General features: G+C 49.5%; 1 protein-coding gene across 9 annotated transcripts in view; it reads left to right on the forward strand.

The window, feature by feature from the left end:
- The window catches only part of ATP9B (ATPase phospholipid transporting 9B), a 199,372-nt gene that overhangs the window by 117,546 nt on the left and 59,484 nt on the right, over positions 1–22,342 (forward strand). For all 9 annotated transcript variants that reach the window (XR_013332332.1, XR_013332333.1, XM_077752699.1 and 6 more), the window contains one exon: positions 16,474–16,634. Coding sequence is in view for 7 of the 9 variants with exons in the window: in XM_077752699.1 (XP_077608825.1) it covers positions 16,474–16,634 (161 nt within the window). In the remaining 2 variants the exon portion in view is untranslated. The remainder of the gene's footprint in view (positions 1–16,473; positions 16,635–22,342) is intronic.

The following is a 22,342-nucleotide window of genomic DNA, read 5'->3' on the forward strand; positions in this document are numbered from 1 at the left end:
GACGTGCAGAAGAATGAACCTGGACCACTTTCTGACACCACACACAGCAGAACCAAGAAGTTTAAAATATTAACGTGAAACAAAAAATATGTAGCCTGGTGCTCAGCTTTTGAGTTTCTAAATAGATTTAAAAACAAACAAATTTAGTGGTCTTGAAGACCAAGACTTTGATTTGAAAGAACTGTGTGCTTTTGAGATTCAAGTAGCCAAGTCTTCAGGGAACCAAGGCAGAGTTTATGGTGAGCGGTAGAAGGGAGAGGTTACGCGAGGGACCGTCCCAGCGTGGGCGTCCCTGTGGTGTCTCAGCCTCTCTGGACAGTAACGGGGGTGAAGGGGAGAAGCAGGAGGGGCAGGTGTGGGGGCAGCGTTGTCTCCTGGAGCAGAGCCCCAGTGGCGGAGCCGTGCAAGCTGGAGACAGCAGGGTCCCCGTCCCCCGCGGGCGAGACCCCAGGGCCCCGACCCTCCACAGGTGAGCCCCGCCCACAGGCGCTGCGGGGCCCCAGGGGTGCCGCCCGGGGAGAAGGCCAGGAGAATGAGCTGTGTGGTGCAGGCCACCCGCCCCGGAGCCTCGGCGCCCGGAGCGCATTCCGGGCGGGCAGTGAGCAGGGAGGGGCCTCCCGGTCCTCAGATGCCACGAGCCGCCCCTAGCGCCCTGGGACTTGGAGGCAGAGGCGGGGGAGCGGTGGCCAAGGCCAGAATGGAATTCAGTTTAAGTCTGAAATACTAATTGCTAATGGTAGGATGTGACCAGATTATATTCCATTAGACTATTTAGGAACTTATTTTAGGAAAGTAAAGGTAGGCTTTGCACATCTCAGCCCACAGCCTGTAAAAATGGTACCCACTCCTCAAACTTCCCCAACATTGGCAACTTGAGGAGCCTTTGACCCTGGAAGGTAGAGAATTCTAGGTGCAGTTAGATAGGAGGCTGTATCAGGGTAGAGGTACCGTGGGGACAGATCCTGCCCTCTGGAAGCTGAGTAGGCTTGGGCCAAGGGCGTGATGTCTGCTTCTCCAAGGATCAGGGTACAGGTCAGAGGAAGAGAAGCCACACAGAAGGGCAGAGGTATGAACTGAATCAGAGAAGAGTTTCAAGCCAGAGGGAATGGTCACCAGTGTCAAATGCAGCAGACGAGGAAACCCACGTGGATCTGACTGGAGGACTTTGGGGACCTCCATAAGGTGCAGGTAGAAGGCAGATGTAGGGAAAGAGGGNTGTGCTGACAGCTCAGAGCCTGGAGCCTGACTCGGATTCTGTGTGTGTCTCTCTCTCTGACCCTCCCCTGCTCGCACTGTCTCTCTCTGTCTATCTCTCTCTCTGTCTCTCTCTCTCTCAGAAATAAATAAAACATTTTAAAAATTAAAAAAAAAAAAAGATTCCAGAGAGACCAAGTCAGTGGAATCACATCCCAAAGGAAGCAGGAAGGTCTTCAGCCAAGAGGAGGGTGTGCGTGAACCAGTGGGGATCACCCGTGTCATGAGACGGGAGAGAGAACAGGAGGGAGTCTGGTGGGTACCGACTCGCTCAGAGGCGGCTGCTCGTGAAGCACCACTCGGCCCCATGTTCTGGAGGACGTAGGAAATGTGCTTGTCTGTCACAATAAGGTCGGGGGGCCGCTCCCTGGGGGCTCAGTCAGTTGAGTGGCAGACTCGACTTTGGTTCAGGTCGTGATCTCGTGGTTCATGGGCTCGTACCTGCGTCAGCCTCTGCGCTGATGCGGTCTCTCTCCCTCTCTCTCCAGTAAATACACTTTAAAAAAAAAAAAGAATAAAGTCAGGGGAGAGGCCTCCAGCCTTAAGAAAAAATAACCTTGGGGATTTGGAGTGGAGAAGGCTGGAGACCAAGCCAGAACAAGGCATTAGACAGATGCGCCCTGTTGCTGAGACCAGAGACTCCGTTTCTAGAAGGATTATTTTAAATTGCTGTGTGACTTTCTCCAGCAAGGAGCCCCCAGAAGCAAAGATTCGGATGTCGGGTTTTGCCACGGGGTTTACGGGAGGAGAGTCGGGGTGAGCATGCGCTGTGGCACGCAGTCCCCAGCGTGTCCCGTGGCTCGGACACAATGCGTGCTCCCGCCTGGAGACGCCTCATCTCGGGGTGACTGGAAATTGGGGTCCTCCCAGCTCGTGGTTCCAGCACCCTGGGGCCTCGTCGCCGCCCCCACATCCTGCCGGAAGGGGGAGCACACTGCCGCCTCCAGCGTCAGCCTTGGGAGTCTGCATTCCTGGCCCTTGAGTGGAAAGGAGCTGAGCCCACGGACCAGGGACTGTCACCCGAGATCTGGAGACACGGGTGGAGATGTGCTGAGCTAGGGCTGGAAACTGGAAGGAACAATAAAGCGGTCTTTTGGTCAGATTCTGGATGGTAGGTGTGCACCCAGTCTGGGGCTCACTTCCGTGGGCTCTTACCTGCAGACCCCTACCCACTCTGTCTGGCCGTGTCCCGCCCGGGGAGGGCATCTCCCCTTCTCGGCCCCCCATTTGTGAAGGTCCTGCATTTTAATGATGCACCCACATCAGACGCTGAGCATGGTCACGTCGACAGTTGCCCTGTCGGGGCGCCTGGGCGACTCACTGGGTTAAGTTTCCAACCTTGGCTCAGGTCATGATCTCACGGTTTGTGGGTTTGAGTCCGGCGTCGGGTTCTGCTGTCAGCACAGAGCCTGCCTCAGATTCTCTGTCCCCATTTCTCTCTGTCCTTACCCCACTAGCTCGCTCTCTCTCAAAATAAATAAACTTAAAAAAATAAGAACTACCCTGTCTAGCCACTGATGGGCCCCCTTTCCTGCTGCCGCTCTGGCCTGCTGCGCCCACAGGGCCGTGGGGAGCCGTGGCACGTGTGTGAGGGAAGCCGAGTGTGGGCGCCTGGCATACCGCTGTGAGACGAGGTGCCTCCAGTTAGGCAGCAGCGCGGCCTCGGTGCTGGAACCAGAGTGCAGCGTGCCCCTGACCGCGTGGGCCCCGTCGTCGTTCGGGCTCCGGACCGTCCTGACCGTGGGAGTGAGGGGTGGTCGCTTTAGAGGTGCTTGGCCGTGCCCAGATCTTCCTCCAGCCCTGCTCACGCGTGGAGTTGGGGGGGCCGGGCCGGCTCCCTGGTTCGGTGTGGGTGCAGCCTGCCCGACCGGCCTGGCCAGCCCCGGCTCCCCCTCCTGCCCTCACGGGCTGTGGACGGGGAGCGAGTTCGACTTACTTGAAACCCGGCTCCCTCCCTCCCGTGTTGAGATGGTGACGTGTGTGACCAGTGGCTACGTGGCCAAGGCCCCACGGCCCCCCGTTGGACTGGGTGTCACATGGGGGCCAGACCAGCAGCCAGGCCAGCTGTCCCAGAGCCTTGTTTCGGCCTGGATTTGAAAGCAAGTGGTGGGAATAAAACGTGAAGTCAGATCAAAGGACAAGCACATGCACTTCTGTCACCCTTCCTCAGGTGAACCAGAAGAACCATAATGATAGCAGTTGGCTTCAGTGAGCAGTTCCCGTGCGCCCGCCGCGGCCCGGGGCTGGCAAGGTCCCGGGAGGGTGTCCCCGGCAGCGGCCTGCCGAGCTGCCCTGAGCCGTCCCCGCGGATGGCTCGGAGGCGAAAGGGCCTTCCAGGCAGAGATCCCACGGGCCCAGATATGTTTCACCTTGTAGGAGCCTCAGAAAGCCACGCGGGAAGGTTCGAGGCTACGTGGTGGCGTGGAGCTAGGCCGGCTGCAGGAACCCCCCCAGAGAGGCCCAGGCGCTGCCCGTGTGCCCGCCGCCCAGTTGGTTCCTAGTTCTGCATCTTGAGATGAAAGTCAGGTGGGGAATTTCTAGACGGGCCAGACTGAACGACTGCACTGCACGCAGACGGTGCGCATGTAGCCACTGAGCATACGGCCCTCGGGGAGCCGAGCCCCAGGCCGCAGCGCTGCTCGGGGTCTGTTGTCGCGGTGACAGGCAGGTGGGAAGATGGGGTGTGCCTCGCTGTATCCCAGGTGCTGAGAGTAGCCGGCTAAGAAGTAATTCGCTTAAGTTCTAGCCATTATGGTGCCGTCCCTACCGTCCTGTCATGCTTACTCTGAGACGAGATTGAAGAACGAGCTCCCCTCCGTGTGCCGCTGTTTACGGGAAACGGGACGACCGGAGCTCGCCTCGCTTCCGGCGCTTCCGGCGCTTTCCTGTAAGTTATGTGATTGTCCTTCAGGAAGGATGCGTTCCTGACCTTGCCGTTTTCTTGAGAGCGTTGCTTCCTACGGACAGTTAATTACCACTTAAGCATCAAGGCTCTGAGAATCTGGGAAGACACAGGAATGTACGTTGTATCTCCGAGTGTCCGGGGCCGGACAGAGTCCGTCAGGCCCACGCCGATGCTCAGGTGGGCGAGGGCACTTGTGTGCGTGTCCCCTGCCCCTGGCTCTCCGGGGACGCCCTCCTGTCCTTCCCGGAGCCGCAGACCTCCACGCTCACCGCCCCTGCCCGCCGCCCGGCACCCACCCAGCTGTGCCGGGGACAGGAGGCTGTCGGCTGGACCCACTTAGCGCGCAGGGGGAGACCCCTCCGGTCAGAGGGCGTGAAATAGAATAGGTGGGGAAGGTCCGTGGTCATTTGTCCTCTAACTAGTTTGCTGGATGAAAGACCAGCCTTTGATGACTGTTTTGTAGCCGTTTTGGTTACAACATTCATTTTATTTAGTCTGTTCTTTTCCCTAAGTACTTGATGCCTATTACAAGTTTTACCTAGTTTAAATAAGAAATAGTAAAGAAGTGGGGCACCTGGGTGGCTCAGGCGGTTAAGCGTCCGACTGCGGCTCAGGCCGTGATCTCACAGTTCATGGGTTTGAGCCCCGCGTCGGGCTCTGTGCTGACAGCTCAGAGCCTGGAGCTGCTTCAGATTCTGTGCCTCCCTCTCTCTCTGACCCTCCCTGCTTATGCTGTCTCTCTCTCAGAAATAAATAAAAAACATTTAAGAAAATAGTAAAGAAGAGATTTTGATTAGCAAGGTTTGACCAGTCTTTATTTCATGATCCTAATGGAAGTGTGTGTCGTTCATGGGAAGTGCAGCTGAAGATGATTGTGGGAATAGAAATGAGGTCCTTGTAGCGCCCAAGGCCCAGGAGCCCCAGGGCAGCTCCTGGGATGTCAGTCAGGCCAGGGGTGGGGTTACCAGGGAGGGAGATGGAAGTCAGAGTCACAAAGTACTCTGAGAAGACCATTTCTTGGAAATTGCTGAGGTCCTGAGAGGTCAGAAATTAGGTAACAATTTAAACCAAAAATGAAACCATTTTAGTTATTAGTGTGGTAATCTTGTTAAAGTCAGTTATGCGTTTTGATTTTTGTTGGTGTGGAGGGTTTCCGTCTGCATCTTTCACAGAACGCAGAGTGCTGAACTGCAGCCCTGAGCGCGCTCCTGGCTGGGATGTCCCCGCCGGGTGGCATGGTCTCCCATCTCCTGGCTTCCGGCTTGGCTCGCACGGGCTTGACAGGCCATCTCCGAGACTCTGNGTCCATGAACCGCCGCTGTGCCGGGGAACCTTCAGCGCAGACTCTGGGCGCAGTGGCTGCTCCAGCCCTCGCGCGGGGCCGGAACCTGTTGAGTATGTTCTGCAAGATGATCCCCTCTAATTACTAGAATTTTAGCTCTTTTAGTTTAGGGCAACCTTTTCGTTGTGTGGCATGCTTGTTTTTAGCAGCTAATATGTGTAATTACGTTTGAAATAAGCAGCTCCGAGGGCTTGAACAGCGTGTGGATATTAGTGTTGTGACCTGGACGTTGTCTTCCGGCGGCTGAAAAATTAATTTGCGTCTAAGAGCTTTTACGTCTGATGGTTGCCAAACAGGGTTTCCTGTGGAAGGTGTGGCGGCTTCCAGTGACCCTGAGCTGCATCTGGTACAGATTCAGACGCTCTGTCATCTGCTGCTAATTGCTGTCACCTGCGCGTAGTAGTGCCCGGCGCCGAGTGAGTGTGAGCAGGACGCTTAGGCCCTTCGGGGTGTGTCCTTCAGGCACCCACGGTCCCGCTGGGCGGGCATCCACCGTGCTGTGGTGCTTCTCTGGGAGCCAGTTTTAAGGTCGTTTGTGTTTCAACACACAAGGTACGAATGAATGACAGTGTCCGTCTCGGGACAGGTAATTAATTCACTGAATCCAAGTGTTTTGTCTGTAATATGATTTGTGTTAGTGGCTCCAGCACTTAGGAGCCCGTTTAGGCTGGTGCAGTGGTCTCGCCGACCTCTTACAGAAGACTCTCCAATCCCCTTTGTGAGCGGATGCATGGCAGCCAGGGCACCAGCCGGTAGCCCCGTGTTCTCTCAACGTATTTTCCTTGTAACTCAGACAAGAAGAAGAGGACCCGCCTCAGAGGCTGAACTGTCCCCTGTGGCACTGGCGCAGCTGATCATCGCGAACCAGAAAGATGTGTGTATCAAACAGTTTACAAAATGAAGCCAGCTGTGTTTCCCTACAGGCCGTGGCTTCCTGACATGCATCATTAAACCTTATTAGCTACTTCCTTTTACAAAGATTCTCGTAGGCTGGAGCATCGCATATTAACATTTTCTGCCCCTCCAACTGGAAATTATTTGCTTTATTGTAGAGTGTCAACTTGCTCTAGTTTCTGATGCGTTCTAATTGGTACTTTAGAGTGTAATCATCGTGAGATACCACGCCATGCATTTCTTTATTTGGAAATTAATACAGACCTTTTCACTTTATCTGTCAATCTGGGCAACTTTTCACACAATTCCTAACTCCTGGGATTGCTTACAAGCCATTAAGTATGAAACGGTTCATAAAATGTCTTTGAAGATATAAAGTAACACAAGAATTTTAGATGTTTAAATAGTGTTACATCGTGCCCGATACCGCTAATAACCCTCTTACGTGGACGGTTTTTATAATAATAAAGGAGGTAAAGCAAGATGGAAAGTTTCTCTAACTGCCTCAAGTTTGTCATTTACAATTTTCCGCAAATCTGCTAAATTCCATTTTTCTGAAAAATCCAGGGGAACGTCAGTCCTGAGAACCATGGACTGAAAGCCAGAGCCAGCGGCCCTCCACGAGGGTGCCTCTGCTGCTCCGTCTGCCGTGCCAGTGAGCGCCGTCACCTGCCACTCATGTGGGTCCGTAGCTGCTGGCACTGGCGTGGGGCGCCGCAGAACGCAGACAGAACTGGTCCCGTGTGCAGGGCCGTGTCGTTCCCAGAGGTTTCGGACACGGGTCCCGGGTGCCTTGGGTGTTCCGCGTGCACTGGCGCAGCTGTAGGTGGGGGCTCGCCTCTCACCGCCGGGGACTCGGTGAGGTCGGTGAAACAGGGGTCCTGTTTGATTCCAGTAAATTCCTCAGTCCTGGGTCTCGTCAAGTCAGCTAATGACTCTTGATTTAAAAGCACCGTTGAGTGGTTTATGTAATGATAGGTGCTGATATTTGGAGATTGGGGCAGAGACCTTAAATGGTCCGTAAATCCCTACATATTTACAGAATAAACTGAGAGACATGGAGGGAGACCGTGACACAGGACTGGACGCCATCGCAGCCTTCCTGTGACATGGCAGCCGGCAGTGCGATGCAGGGCGGGGGGTGGGGGGGCATGCATGGGGAGGGCTGAACGGGACTCCACCATCAGGGTTTCCTGCTAGTCGTCATCCCTCCCGCCCCAAGGCGTGTTGCTTAGAACCAGCAGCTTCCGCTGCAGCCCCCAGACCCCAGCGCACTGTCCTGTGAGAGCCCTGAGCCGGCCCCGGGGCTCCCCCTCACCCAGAGCGCCATGCGCGTGTGCTCGCCGGCGCGCTGGCGGCGAGCATGGATGTGCCGGTTTCATCCCGAGCAGCTTTCTGACTTCACCGTGGGGGCTCCCTCTGTATCACGACGCCTCATGAACGAGGACGTAGGCTTGGAAGTAAAGATTCCATTGTAAATTAATGACCTTATTTACTAATAAAAATATAACCATTTCTTTACCCAAATTGTATAAGGAAGATAAGCAGGTGGAAAGGTGGTACCCACTAACCCCCATTCTGTGCAGTGTTTTAAACAGAAGGGAAGGGGAGGGAAGGGCCGGGCCCAGTAGGCAGCCCCCCCACCTCCTGCCTCCCGCGGATTTGAGTCCTCGCCATGCGGGCACGGGGTGCTCTGCCCTGAGCCCGCCCCCAGATCCAGCCTTTCCTTATCGGCTGTGCTCAGCACTTCCAAGCCACTCACAGGAGTAATTCCTCCAGTACCTCATTTTCTGGGTGTCAGAAAGGGATTTCTCTTAGTTCCTGGAAAAGAGCTCAGAGGCTTCCCTGGGGGGATGCTGTCCTTGTGCTTGCGATTTCAGGACGCAGCGGCCTTAGAAGCCCTGGCTGTGTGCTTGTTAATTCCCTTAACCAGTAGTAAGTAGGGCCCAGATTCTAGTAAAGTATCAGTAACATGCTCAGTAATACAGTATTTTCCAGCCAGTAATATTTTATAAATGATCCCTAAGTGAATATTTTAAGAGTGTATTTCAAGGGCATTTCTGAAACTCACAGACACAGTATTTAAAATAAAGACTTGACACACTCAGGAGAAGGGCGGCAGGGACACGCACAGGCTCCCAGAAGCCGGTGGAGTGGCCGGAGGCCTCTCCCCTGCCCCCTGGAGGCCAGGCTGGCCGGAGGCGGGAGCTGCTTCCTTGTCAGCCGTTTTCTGGAATCAGTGGTCTTCCCTTTCCTACCGTGTCCGTTCAACTTTTAAGATTCCTGATAAAAGCTTTTCTTAAAAAAATTAAGTACCATTTAGAGTTATTATTAGAAAGATCTGGTTCTCATGTTGCTAAGGAACAAAGAACTCCCAAGAGCCTCCGGTCTATAAAGTATGGAAGACTCGCGCCACAGCCCGGGTCCCTTGTGCAGGTGACCGTAGGCCTCCGGGCTTCGTTGTTGAAACACGGCGAGAGCATTGCTAGGCCCTAAACTCACGGGTATTGTGTTTTTAGATAGTAAGGATTTGAGCGTAGGTTAATGCTCTTTGTAAAATATCTGTTAAATACAAAATGACCAAAATCAACTGCTGCTTTAATTACATTGAAATCCAAATTACCTGACGTCGAATTTCACTTACATGAATGATGTTGAATGTTAAGGTTTCTGGTGTCCATGGATAACTTGGGTTATTGAAGTAATTATTTTAAATTAGTGAGTGGTCTGGGCAAATCATGTAAAATTGACAGCTTCCTACATTGTTAAGACAAAAGTGAGACACAGGATCTTGAGACTGTGAACATGAGCTCTTGTTTCAGCCTGTCCGTTTCCTGCGTCTGCAGAAGCCGTGGCGCCCTGGTACTGTGTTAGTCACCTGCAGTATTGAGGATGTCAGGTCTTGAAAAACGATTCCTTACAGGACAGTATATTTTTATTCAGGAAATACCCTGCAATCCAGCATGTTGAAGTCTTTAAATTCTGTCTTGGATTCTGCATAACAAAAAATAGATTTTTAAAGTAACTCTTTTTGCAAAACAACAACAACAACATGTATTAAATGTACTGAATTGGTTGAATTAGAGGTTGAGGTTTTGCATTAAAAAAAAAGGCTTTCAGGATTCAGAAAAAATAAGCATCAAACTTGAGCACCCTCTGCTGGCTAAACTACAACATGCCTCGCCTTTTGCTTCTCCGCAGCGAGCAATCTTACTGTGAGAACAGCAGTGAAATCCGAACAGGAAACGGGACAGCCATTCAGAGTCGTTCTCAGGGCCGCACTGGGTCGGCGGGAGCTGGTGCGTCTTAGTCCTCTTAGGTCCCCGCTCTGCAAATCAGCTCCGTGGATCACTGTAAAATAAAGCTAGGAGTAAGGTGCACTAGAGAATACGGGGGTTTCTCAACATTCAGCCCTGAATTTTAATGTAATTTCTGTACATAGAGCACAAGTTAAATTTCCAGGTAGTTTCCAGACTCTTTCCTTGCATGTTTACACATACTCGGTTTTGTTTGGCTTTAACGCGTCACAAGTTGTACCTAAGAGAGTATTTCGAAATAATTTATCACATTAAAAATTAAACATTTAACTTGCCACTTATTTTTAAGCCATTATATTGCTTTAAATTTGATGACTTCTGATAAATTGGCTATACTTGAATCGGGGTTCTGTCATGACAGAGGAAGCGCACAGGAATGGGCCTGACCAGACCGTCCTGCGTGAGCACACGTGAGCCCGCGCTTTTGCAGAGACAGATGTGAGGTGCGTGCATGCGTGCTTACACCTGTTCATAGTGCTGCGTTCTGGCATTTTTGTCAGTTATCAAAAGTATCCTGTTGAGTGGATATGTGTCCTAGAGAAAATGCTACAGCCAGTATTTCTCAAACGATCTGCGAGGATTTTAGGAATAATTTCAGCTTGAATGGTGTGCTTACTGTAGGCCAGCCGACAGGTGGTCTGACACTCTGCGTGATGGGTCCCAAGTCTACGCCAGGCCTAGGCTGGACCTCGAATCCCTGTCTCCTCTCTGCATTTCTCATGTCGGTACGGACAGTGGTTTCACTGCTTACTGAGTAGCTGGTCTTCACACCAGTGCTGTTTTTTGTTTATGTGAAAAATGTAACAACCCTTTTTCTTTTTCTTTTTCTTTATTTTTAAGAATTTTTATAAACATTTTTATTTATTTTTGGGAGAGAGAGAGACAGAGTGCAAGTGGGGGAGGAGCAGAGAGAGAGAGAGACAGAATCCAAAACAGGCTCCAGCCTGACACAGAGCTTGAACTCAAAAACTGTGAGATCATGATCTGAGCTGAAGTCGGATGCTTAACCAACAGAGCCACCCAGGCGCCGCCCCCCCCCACTTTTTCTTTTTAAATGTTAAACATTCAAGGAAAACATTTCATGTAATAACTGTGTAGTAAGCAAGGATAACAACCTTAATTGCTGAGTATAGAAAAGTCAGGCAGAATTTATCGGTAGGTAACAATGTAGGATATGAAATGCTCTTACCTGGTAGGCTTTAAAATGTGAATATACATTTTGATTTTTAAAAATTCAGGTGATCTATTGTAGAGTTAAGAATTGCCGTACTGATACGTATTTAGGGCGCTTCTAAAGCACAGGTTATTGAACCAGTAAACTACAGTAGCTGGGGAAACGTGGCCTGTTCCGCAGATCGCTGGGGCGATGAGCGGCGGGGGCTCAGACACGTCTGTGGAGCGTGACAGACACGTCCCACTCAGTAGTTCATGTCCGAAGATGAGTAAATAAATAGACTGGAGAAAAAGAACAAAAGGCTAGATAGATGGCATCACTTTTTAAAAACTAATACTTCTAATTTAAACTCCATAATGGAGTTACTGCTGTAAGATTTAGGAGTTAGATTTAGTATATGAGTTTCAGTTACTTAAAATACATAGGTGCAGGGGCGCCTGGGGGGCTCAGTCGGTTAAGGTCATGATCTCACAGTCAGTGAGTTCGAGCCCCGCGTCGGGCTCTGTGCTGACAGCTCAGAGACTGGAGCCTGCTTTGTATTCTGTGTCTTCCTGTCTCTCTGCCCCTTCCCCCTTCACTCTCTGTCTCTGTTTCTCAAAATAAATACATTAAAAAAATTATTTTTAGGGGCGCCTGGGTGACTTAGTCGGTTAAGCGTCCGACTTTCACTTAGGTCATGATCTCGCAGTTCGTGGGTTCGAGCCCCGTGTCGGGCTCTGTGCTGACTGCCAGCTCAGAGCCTGGAGCCTGTTTCAGTCTGTGACTCCCTCTCTCTCTGACCCTCCCCTGCTCACTCTGTCTCTCTCTCTCTCTCTCTCTCTCCTAGAAATAAATTTAAAAAAAAAAACACTTAAAAAAATTATTTTTAATACATAGATACAAATGAAGAGCTGAAAGTTACTCATTTTTTTCTTATTTCTTAAGATTCTCCTAAAAGTGGAAAATATAGGGCTGACTTGCTTCCAAGATATTTGAAAGAAATGTGTTTTTTACAGGGATTTCAGGTGGGTTGTGGTGGAGCCCTCCGTCAGTTGTGTAGTCAGACTCCAAACCCTGATCGATGAGGACCTTGCGGGGCTGATCCAGGAGTGATTCAGCTGTTAAACGATGAACGGCGCTAACAGCATTATGTTTCTCTGTAGGTAACCTTTCATGTGCAAAGCCATACTCTGCCTGTGCAGAGTCATCCTGAGTAAACTAACCATTAGACTGGAGGCTTCTCTGCTTTTAAAATGTGATAGATGTGCAGCGATAACATAGGACAATTAACATAATATTCAGCCTTTTGCAAGAGTTTAAATTTGTTTTTTGATATTTCACATTCTATTATGTTGCTAGTCTAAAATACTAACTCTGACCAGTTAAATGTGAGCTTTAGGAGAACGGTAAAAGTATTTTCCTGCTCACATAATGCTGATCTAGGGGCGATACCATGTGGTCCACACTGTGGCAGTGATGCCCTTTGTCTTCTCTCTTAACTAAGTTTTTAGAACACGAGATCTTTGTTCCAGTTTGGGGTGTGCACTGATTTCTTAGGGACGTGGTGGCACGCCAGGGGCTGACTTTGAGATGGATGGGATGGCGCCGTATCCCAGAGATAACGGGGTTCTCATCCGTCCATGCACCCATTTAAGAAAACCTTACTGATCTTTTCTTGATTAAGCAGAAGAATACCGTATTTACCCTTTATTGTTGGTATAAACCATTATTTTACTGAGAACCATTAGCTATTTAAAACTTGGTACATAAATTAAAGAGGAGCTAAATGGATTTGTGATCGTTGCCATTAGTAGCATTTTAGATTATACAGGCAATTATTGTGTTCATTATCCGAGAACAGCCCCTTTGCAGAACCATTGTGGTGTCTTAGACATTATGCACAAATTTTCCCTTGGAGATTAAAATTTCCAGTAGCGTATTTAATTTTGTTATCACAGTTGTTTCAAAGAAAACAAATATTATGACAAGTAGAAGAAAATTTGCTTTACTAATATAGGAAATTACAATAAATGTTGAAAATTGCTTGCTAGTGTACTTAATTTACCTTTTCTTCTACAGTCAAGATTACGTAGAGTGATTAATAATATATTTGGTTTTGCAGTTAGAGCAAAAGGTATTTGGTTCAGGTGTTTCCAGAAACTTTTTAAAGAAGGAAGAGATTCACATCAAAACTGAAGCTACCGTCTTCTTTGTAAAAGCTGTATGCTTACAAGTTAACTAGTTTTTATACTGAAGAGTTAAGAGTCCAGATTGCATTTTAGGTGAGTTGAAGAAACTTTTAACTGAGAAATGAGTATAAAAATATTAACTATTAGCTCAGAGTGGACTTTTAAAAAGCTAATTGTTGAAATTTTTTCTCACTGTGTTTAGTTAGAATTGACACGAAAATGCAGACCGCATGGTACGCTAGAGCTTGGTCACAGTGATTTTCCAGGAAGAAGAGAGTTGAGGGCTTCCTGCCAGAATGCAGGGAACAGCCGGTTGGGGAACAGTTGTGGTTACCTCCGCACACGAGGGAAGCTGGAGGCGGCAAAGCTGGCCTTTCTGCTGGAAGGTGCTGGAAAGTGCGGGAGGAGCTGGGCGCTGGCCAGGGGAGCCGGCCAAGCCTGCTGGTGCCCGCGGAGTGTCTGCGTGCCGTGTCGGCGTGCAGGGCTGCGTTCGCTCCCATCCTACATGTGGCCTTTCTCAAAGGAAACTTTGTGTTCGCTTCTGGCTGTTTCTGCCTGGCTTTTCCAGCCTTTCACCACTGAGACGCAGGGAAAGTGGAGGCAGCGGTCATGCATTTTGCGAGACAGTCATTCTTTATTTTATTACAAAAAAAAGACCAACTCTGGAAGGCCCGATTAAATCATCCCTTTCACTTTTTAATGGGATTTGGATGAATAGAGTAAAATATGCACTTTGCATTCATTGATAGCATCTTTAGGCTGAGGTAATTGAGTCTTCTTTCCCTGACTGAATGAGTAATGACTTCATCTGACCCTCAGCGAGGCCTGACACTTAGGCCCCCTTTGTCACAGCAGAAGGATCTGGGCTTTGAAACATGCTCTACTTCCTCGGCTTAATTTTTCTTCATTTTAATCCAAAAACCTATTTTTCTCCATAATTCAAGCATAAACCATGGAGTGGTTGGAGCAGCGGGAAATGGCACGATATTTGTCCACGTCATGCTGCTTTTTAAATGCAGTTGATAAATCAGGCGCCGTGGCCTTCAGCTGCCTGGGCAGCCCCACCCGAAGTTTCCAGAACCTGGTCAGGGCTCCTCTGCAGCCCGCCTGGGCTGGGGGAGGCTCTGTTGCAGGGCTGCAGGCGAAGGCCGAGTGTGGACGTCGTGCCCTGCGAGCCCCCTTGGCCCGAAGGCCACCTTGTGCACCACGGGAAGGCTGGAGGGCGGGCTGCGGCCGCAGGACACTGGAGTGAGTGCGGAGGGCCCGGCACTCCTCGCTCCCGGGTTAAGAGGCCGTCCCTGCCCCCTGCCCGGGCAGACCAGACCACCTTCCAGCAAGTCTTGGGCTTTCTTCCCAGGGATGGGAGCACAGGTGTCAGAGGAGGGCGGGGTCTGGGGAGCAGGTGCCTGTCACGGGCTGCCCAGGGCACAGACCCTGCAGTGTCTTGGTGGCTGTGCAGCTAGAACACAACTCTAGACCAACGTCAGTTGTTACTTCTGCGTCCGTGTCGTTCCCGTGTTTATATATGGGCTGTTCCCGGGGGCGGTGAGGTGGTCACTCGCAGCAGTGTTGACGGAGTGTCTGTATTACACCGGGTTGGGGAAGGAAACTCCTAATTTCATTATGTATTGCTGGTGTTCGTCTTAGATTTCCTACCAGCCTGGCTGTTTTATGCAGTTTAAGTCTCACTTTTGGCCCATTTTTCATAACCTGTCATAACTCTGTAGGGAGGAGGAAATGTAGGGGACATTTACATGTATTTATTCAATGAGTGAATTTTTTTGTAGCTGCGCTTAACTAGATTTCCTGACAGAGCTTTGTGTTTTCTTCCTAACTACATGTCCTAATGTTCTCATGCAAGTTTGTGGCAAATGGTAATCAAAACCAGATGTGAACCAAATTCATGAGACGTGGGGAAAGTACCTTTTTATTGGCTGAAGTTAGGGATTTTCAAAAATAAACTAAGTTACTAATTAGCTCAAACTACAAACTTTTTAGTTTGCGAATTACAGTAACCCTTATATTTTATCAAAGTTATGGCAGTCACTTTCTTTTTGTTTAAATTACCCTCTTTCAAAACTTGCACAGATTCAGGGGACACCCTGGTGATGGAGACCCTGTGTGCCGTCAACGCCCTGGGCGCCGGGCAGGCAGTGTGCGGAACGCGCACCAGCCGTGGCTGACAGTCACCAGGAGCACCAGGGTGCGCTCCGGGCCGCAGGGAGCCCGCCTCGTCTGGTTAGCAGGTGGGGGGCGCCAGCGGAGAGATGAGGAAAGTGAGGCTCACTGAGCGCAAGGCGACGGCCCCACAGTTAGGAAGCACGGATCGTGTCTAAGTGTGGCCTCATGCCAGGGACAGGGACAGAAGAAAGCGCGTATGGGCTCGCTCTGGACCAGGAGCTGTGGTGCATCTCATTTACCCCCAAGTCTCGTGACGAGGGCACTTTTCTAACCCATTTTTCAGATAAGAAAACAGGCACTCGGTTCTCCCAAGGTTATACCGCCAGCGTTCAAACTCGCCTACCTTTCAGCTCCTGAGGAAATGTAATCGCTGTGCGCCCCCTTCTCCCCCTGTAGTTCTGAAGCCTTTTTGCAAAGCCCGAGACCCCACGCCTGTGTCCACCCGCACGCCGTACTGAGCTGTGGTCCTTCAGCCGGGTGACTTAGCAGGAGAGGGCTTCGTGCAGACCGCCGGAGCTCACGATCCAAGTTGCGCGTGTGTGACTTGAGGCATGAATGCTACTTCTTAACGTTTCCAGGATCCCACCCAGAATGCACCCAGAAAAGAGCTCATTCCCACGGACATGACTTCCCCTCACGTTTTGCTCAGCAAGTCCACAGTCCACAGAATGAATCTGGGGTGTGTGTGCCTTATTGGGAGAACGAAAAGTGTAGGATTTGTGTAAATTAAAAAAGGAATCCATTCAAGCTAACTGCCCTGTCTGTTGCTTTTCTGCTTAATTAAGAGAAGTCCTTTCAGAGAAGCTCCTGGCAGAGGGGCGGCAGGCAGGCTGTGCTTTCCTGGGGCCTCCATCGGAACCAGGTCCTGCATCCGGCTCACGCGGCCGCTGTCCCAGCCCGGGCTGGGGGACATGCCCCCCGCACCCTTCGCGCCCACCCTGCTCGCCACGGCCGGCTGTCAGAGCCCCCCACCTGGGGAAGGGTCTGAGTTCTGTGTTGGCTGCTCTGGACTCCCGCTTTCTCAGCGGGCCCTTTCTGGCAACACTCTGCGATCATGGCTCCTTTTCAGAAATTCTGTTTAAAACTTTTACAAGGCTTTTCAGGAGGAAAGTAAAGTTAATGCCTTTTTGTATTTGGTTATGGTTAAGGTCAGTACAAGAGGAAATTTAGGATGTTGGTCATCACTGTTATGTACGGGGACTTCATGGTCACGTCTTCATTTTATGTTTGTCTTCCAGGTTGGTTTGTTGGACCTTGAACTCAACCATCTGACCAAAGCACTGTTTGTGGCCTTAGTTGCCCTGTCGGTTGTCATGGTGACCCTGCAAGGGTTTGTGGGCTCCTGGTGCCGCAACCTGTTCCGGTTCCTCTTGCTCTTCTCCTACATCATTCCCATAAGGTGGGCTCGGCAGTGACGGTAAAACGAGTTTCTCTGAGTGTGATTGTATTGAAATGTGTCTCAGTGTGAAGAAGTCACCCACACGAAGCCGAAGTGGGCGGCCGAGCGCCCCGACGGCCCCTGAGGAGAGCGCCCTGGGAGTGGCGTGGGGGGCAGAGCCGCCTTTCTTAGACTAGTTAGAAATCTGAACCTTTCTCATCTATGAATGTGTTGATAATAGAATACTCAAGAATTGGGGGGTATTTCTCGGAAGAGTTTCGTTTCCTGCCAGTAGACTCCCTCCAGGGGCCTCGGTCTGTGCGCCTCGCTGACCTCGCGCTGCAGGAACCGCATGGTGTCGCTGTCAACTTAGACCAAATATCCAGGAAGACAGTCTTTCCGTGTGAAGTGTTTCAAAATGATAACCTTGTAACTCAGCTTGGGATATAAGTAGTTACCAGGTGTCCTTTTAAAGACTAGTATTTACGGTATAAATGTGTCTGAGGCTGCTCTAAAGTATTTCCACAAAGTTTATTTGGAAAATAAACAATATATATGAACGAACATTTTTACGAGTCAGCAGTTAAAACCTGATAAATCACACATAAAGCAGGAAGCTAGAATAACCACTTTCTGGAACAGAACAGGGAAACGGTGCGGAGGGCGCCGGAGCAAGCGCCTTGGAGACAAAGGCACGTGTCTTTACAGACCCGCCCCCCCCACAGCGTGTCCGGAGTGAGGCCCCGGGACGGGCGGCCGCGCGCCCGCNCTTTCTTTCACTAATAGTTGGTGTGTTGCTTTCACGGGTTCTAAGGTGTTCGCGCCGGGTCCTTTTCAGCGTGGCTTCCGTCGCACCGCGCGCGGCCTGCTGGGGGCGCTGCGCTGCGCTCTAGGCGCTTCTCTACGGAACTGGTACAAACCTATCAACGCGACCCACTTTTTTATAATTCTTTGACAAAGTATCCCCGTCTTTTTCTTTCTTTAGTGTGATTATACTATAAGGAAACTTGACATTTTAACTTTTACCAAAGTAACAGGAAAAATGAATTCTAGTCATGAGACATAATACACTGTGAGCATTTTTAAAGTGTTTATTTATTTTGAGAGAGAGGAGCAGCCGGGGGGCTCCGTCCGTTGAGCGTCCGACGTCGGCTCAGGTCATGATCTCACGGTTCGTGGGTTCGAGCCCCGCGTCGGGCTCTGTGCTGACAGCTCGGCGCCTGGGGCCTGCTTGAATTCTGAGTCTCCCTCCCTCTCTCTCTGCCCCTCCCCTGCTCACACTCTCTCTCTCTCTCAGAAATAAACATTAAGAAAAAAATTGAGGGAGAGAAAGCGAGTGCAGGAGGGACAGAGAAAGAGAGGGAGAGGATGCCAAGCAGGCCCTGCACTGTCCGTGTGGAGCCTGACACCGGCCTTGAATCCAGGAACCTCGAGATCACAACCTGAGCTAGAATCAAGACGCTGGTGGGATGCTCCACTGACTGAGCCACCCAGGTGCCCCTAAGCATTTTTAAACTGAAACTAATGTTCATTGCTTATTTTTGTACTTCAGTTGTATTTATGTTTATAGTAAAAAATTAGGTAATACCTAATAATAAGAAAAGGAAACAAGTATCATTTATAATTTTAATAACTTGATAAATACTATAAAGTTTTTCAGATACGTGTGTACATACAGACTTAGGAATATGATTGCATGTTTATATATATAGCAATATACTAGCATTTACACACATTTTTTTAAAGCCTGTACAGCCCTTTTAAAGTTTGCTAACAAAATGGGGAAGAAGTAAGCTTTCTGTCTGTGTTGCTCTGATGTCTCAGTCCCCATTTTTTTTAAAAAAAAATGTTTTTAATGTTTTTATTTATTTCTGAGAGAGAGACACACACACAGCATGAGCAGGAGAAGGTCAGAGAGAGAGGGAGACACAGANCTTAGTAGACGGAATTATAATTGCAGACTTCTGTGTGGCTGCAGAATATCTCACGCCTTCTTCAACATGATCCTTTTCCTCATTTTTTACAGTCTGAAAATGCATTTAATGCATATTTAGCAGAAGGGATGAAAGCCATAACATGTAAAAAGTACAGGACACTGATTTAGGGAATTTGTGTTTATATTTGATTCAACCAAGTTTATTTTCCTTTTGCAGAGTTTCCATAAAATAGGAATAATAGTATATTTTAGTATTTACTAATTATGTTTTTCAGTTTAATAAAGGATAATTTTTTTTGAAAAGTGCACAGTTTTGGAAAGTAAAGTGCTTTTTCCTCTGTTGACCTAATATATTTTTTTAAGTTTTTTTTTTTTCCTGAGCGTGTGAGCACACGCATGTGGAGGAGGGGCAAGGGGAGAGAGAGGAAGAGAGAGAGAGAAATAGAGAGAATCCCAAGTAGGCTCCACGTTGTCAGCACAGAGCCTGAGGCAGGGCTCTACCTCTCAAACCAGATCATGACCTGAGCTAAAGTTGGACGCTTAACCAGCTGAGCCACCGAGGGGCCCCGACCTAACACATTTTTTTAATGGAAGTGTAGCTGACACGCAACGTTACCTTAGTTTCAGGTGCACAACGCAGTGACTGGCCACGTCTGTCCCTTACAGAATGCTCCCTGCGAGAGGCTGTCACCGTACAAAGTCACTACAGCGTTGCCGGCTCCGTTCCCGTGCTGTGCCTTTCATCCCCGTGGTGTCTGTTTTACGACTGGAGGCCTGTACCTGTTCATCCCCGTCATCCCCGCCTTCCTTCCCTGCCGCCACCCTTGTTCTCTGTGACTATGGGTCTGTTTCTGTTTCATTAAAATGCTGTACAAATTTCACAAAGTTAGGTTGTTTCGTAGAAATTTTTCTTTACAGAACAAAATATTTTTGAGTCACCTGATAGATCTTACTTAGTCTTTCAAGGAAACTGTTGCAGGATTTAACTCCTGGAACTGAAATGGATACACGTTCCCCGACTGTGCCGCTTGAACCGTCAGTCCTTTGCTGTGTGTGCAGCGGCCCGTCGGGCACGTGCCGGAGCTGGTCTGTGCAGCCCTCTTTGGTCCACGAGCTTCGAAGCGCTGCGTCCCGCTCTAGCTGCTGGCCCGGAAGACTGTGCTGTTGGGGTGGGGACACAGGAGGCACACGTGGGCGCCAGAGGGGAAGTGGCGCCCGACAGTGATCACGCTTCTTCCGCGAACACTTGGGAACCTTCTGTCCTTCTGTCCGAAGTCCTGCGCTCACTGGGGTGTGGCTGGCTTGGGAGGCAGGCTTTTCCTCTCACTTGCCCTGGTCCCATGGGTGCCCCCCACTCCCGTTCCACCCGCGGCTGCCCGAGGGAGCTAGCACCCAGTGCTCTGCTCAGACCCCTGCTCGCTTCGCACAGTGAGAACACGGTATCAGAAGGTGGGTGGCACAGGTACAAAGTTTGCTTCAGAACTTAGAGATTAACTTGCTTAACATCTCAGTACGGCCTCCTTTTCCATTGAGCGTGCTTGGGGAATGCTTGGGGAAAAGAGTGTTTCCGACCTAGGAAACCACTTGACGGTTGGGGAAATTTGTAGCCTGTGCAGATTGCGAAAGGCGAATGTGAGAAAATTCAGGGTTTGGAAAGCACACCCAGGAAAGAAGGCCCAGGGTGTGGCTGGACAGCTTTTTGCTGAAGACGTAACGTGTGTGACTCTCGGGCCCACGCAGCTGTGTCAGCAAGAGCCCGGAGTGGACGGGGGGAGCCAGGAAAGGTCTGCGCAGAGGCCTCGTGTCCAGTGGTGTGGTCCCCGTGACACACAGAGGCTTTGAGAATCTTGTATCGGCAGAAACGCCATCAGCGTGCACTGGAAGGAACGGACAGAGGATGAAATGAGAGCAGCCTTTTGGCTCCCGAAATCCTGTAGGCAGGAGATGGGCCGATGGAGTTCCCCGACGGCAAGCAGGTGCCACCCTTCAGGGAGAAGGGAGTCACTGAGGCCACAGGCCTGGGCCCGGCGGCGAGGGCATCCAGTCACGGAAGGTTATCCCCAGTTCTTGGAACGGGACAGAGTCCGCCCGTGTGGACGTGCGTTTGTTCTGGGCTGTCTCGACAGTTCTGTTTCGCTGATAATCTTCAATCTGTAGCTTGAATTTTACTTACCTGGCAGTGAAATTATGGGGGGAAAAGTCTGTGAATTTTACACAGTCAAATGGATAAGTATTTTTTGTTGGTGGTTATCACGCCATGCATGTTGCTTAGGAAGCGCTTCCGGACAAGTCCTCGCGTCTTCACTTCTGAAAGGTGGTGGGGTCGGCCATGACCTCTGGAATCGCTGGATAACATTTCCACATAGAATTGTTCCCCATACCACCGTCCTCAGTGCCCCTGGTGGGGAAGGCCGTCCCCCAGTGACCAGGGCACCTCTGTCATACACGGGGTACTCAGACACAGGCCGGTTTTGGGGTCCCCTGTTCTGTTCCCTTGGTGGGCGTGTCTGTTCTGACCACCTAATAAGCTGCCTCAATCCATCCCCCGTGTAGTAAGTCAGGATTTCACAGACCAGCTCTTCCTCCTCGTGTTCTGTGAGAGTGCCTTTGCCCTCGTTGGCCGCTTGCATTTCATATTAAATCTTCCAAACCATGAATCTGGCGTATCTCTTTATTTTTTCAGTCTCCTTCAATATCTCAAAGTTTAAAAAATTTCCTCGTAGAAATCTTGCATAACTTTTGTTAGAGCTGTTCTTAGATACTTGATATTTTTTGAATGCTGTTGTAAATACTGTGGTTTTTGAAAGAACTGTTTCCTATCTATTTGTTACTAGTTTGGGGAAATAAAACTGATTTCTATAAAATGATTGAACCCATCAATTCTGATAAAACTTTATTGTAATGATCAATCTGGAGTCTTTCAGATTTTTTTCTGTAGATAAGCGTATTGTCAGTAAATAATGGTGGCTTTGTTTCTTTGGATCCCTTGCACATCTGCTGCTCTTCCCTGTCACTGAGCCCTGTTCCTGGTATCTCATTACACGGGTGCTGCTAACGGACATGGTGTGTTTCCAGCGTGAAAGGCAAAACGCTCAAGTTTCATCATTAAGTATGCTGTGTTTTTCTAGAAGCCCTTTTTTTATACTAAGAAAGTGTTTCCTATCCCTGTTTTGCTAAAAATTGTTTTAAAATTATGAATGTAGGGGCGCCTGGGTCGCTTAGTCGGTTAAGCATCCAACTTCAGCTCAGGTCATGATCTCACAATTCGTGAGTTTGAGCCCCGCGTTGGGCTCTGCGCTGACAGCTCAGAGCCTGGAAGCTGCTTCAGATTCTGTGACTCCCTCCCTGTCTCTGCCCCTCCCCTGCTTGTGCTCTGTATCTCTCTCTCTCTCAAAAATAATAATCATTAAAAAATTTTTAAAAATGAGATTATGAGTATAGTTTTTATAATACCGCAACTAAATCTATTGAGGTGATTTTTTATGTTTAAATTTTTCTTTAATATTTTGATATGAAAAATTATATTGATTGACATTCCAATATGATACCTACTTTGCTTTACTTTCTTTGGGTAGAAGATGCATCATAATCATGGTGTAATAATATTCTTCTGTGTGTTACCCTTGCTTGTGTTTTTGTGAAGTTTTTGTGTTGGTTCCCGTGAGTGGGGACACTGGTTACTGGCTTTCTCGTATTATTCTTTCTCGTATTATTCTTCTGGTGGTCAGTGTCCAGACCTTGCTGGCCTCACCAAATACACGGACAGGTTTTCTTTCCTCTTCTTGTCCCTAGA

The sequence above is a fragment of the Crocuta crocuta genome, unplaced genomic scaffold (assembly GCF_008692635.1).
Source record: "Crocuta crocuta isolate KB4526 unplaced genomic scaffold, BGI_CrCroc_1.0 scaffold101, whole genome shotgun sequence".
Classification (NCBI taxonomy): Eukaryota; Metazoa; Chordata; class Mammalia; order Carnivora; family Hyaenidae; genus Crocuta; species Crocuta crocuta.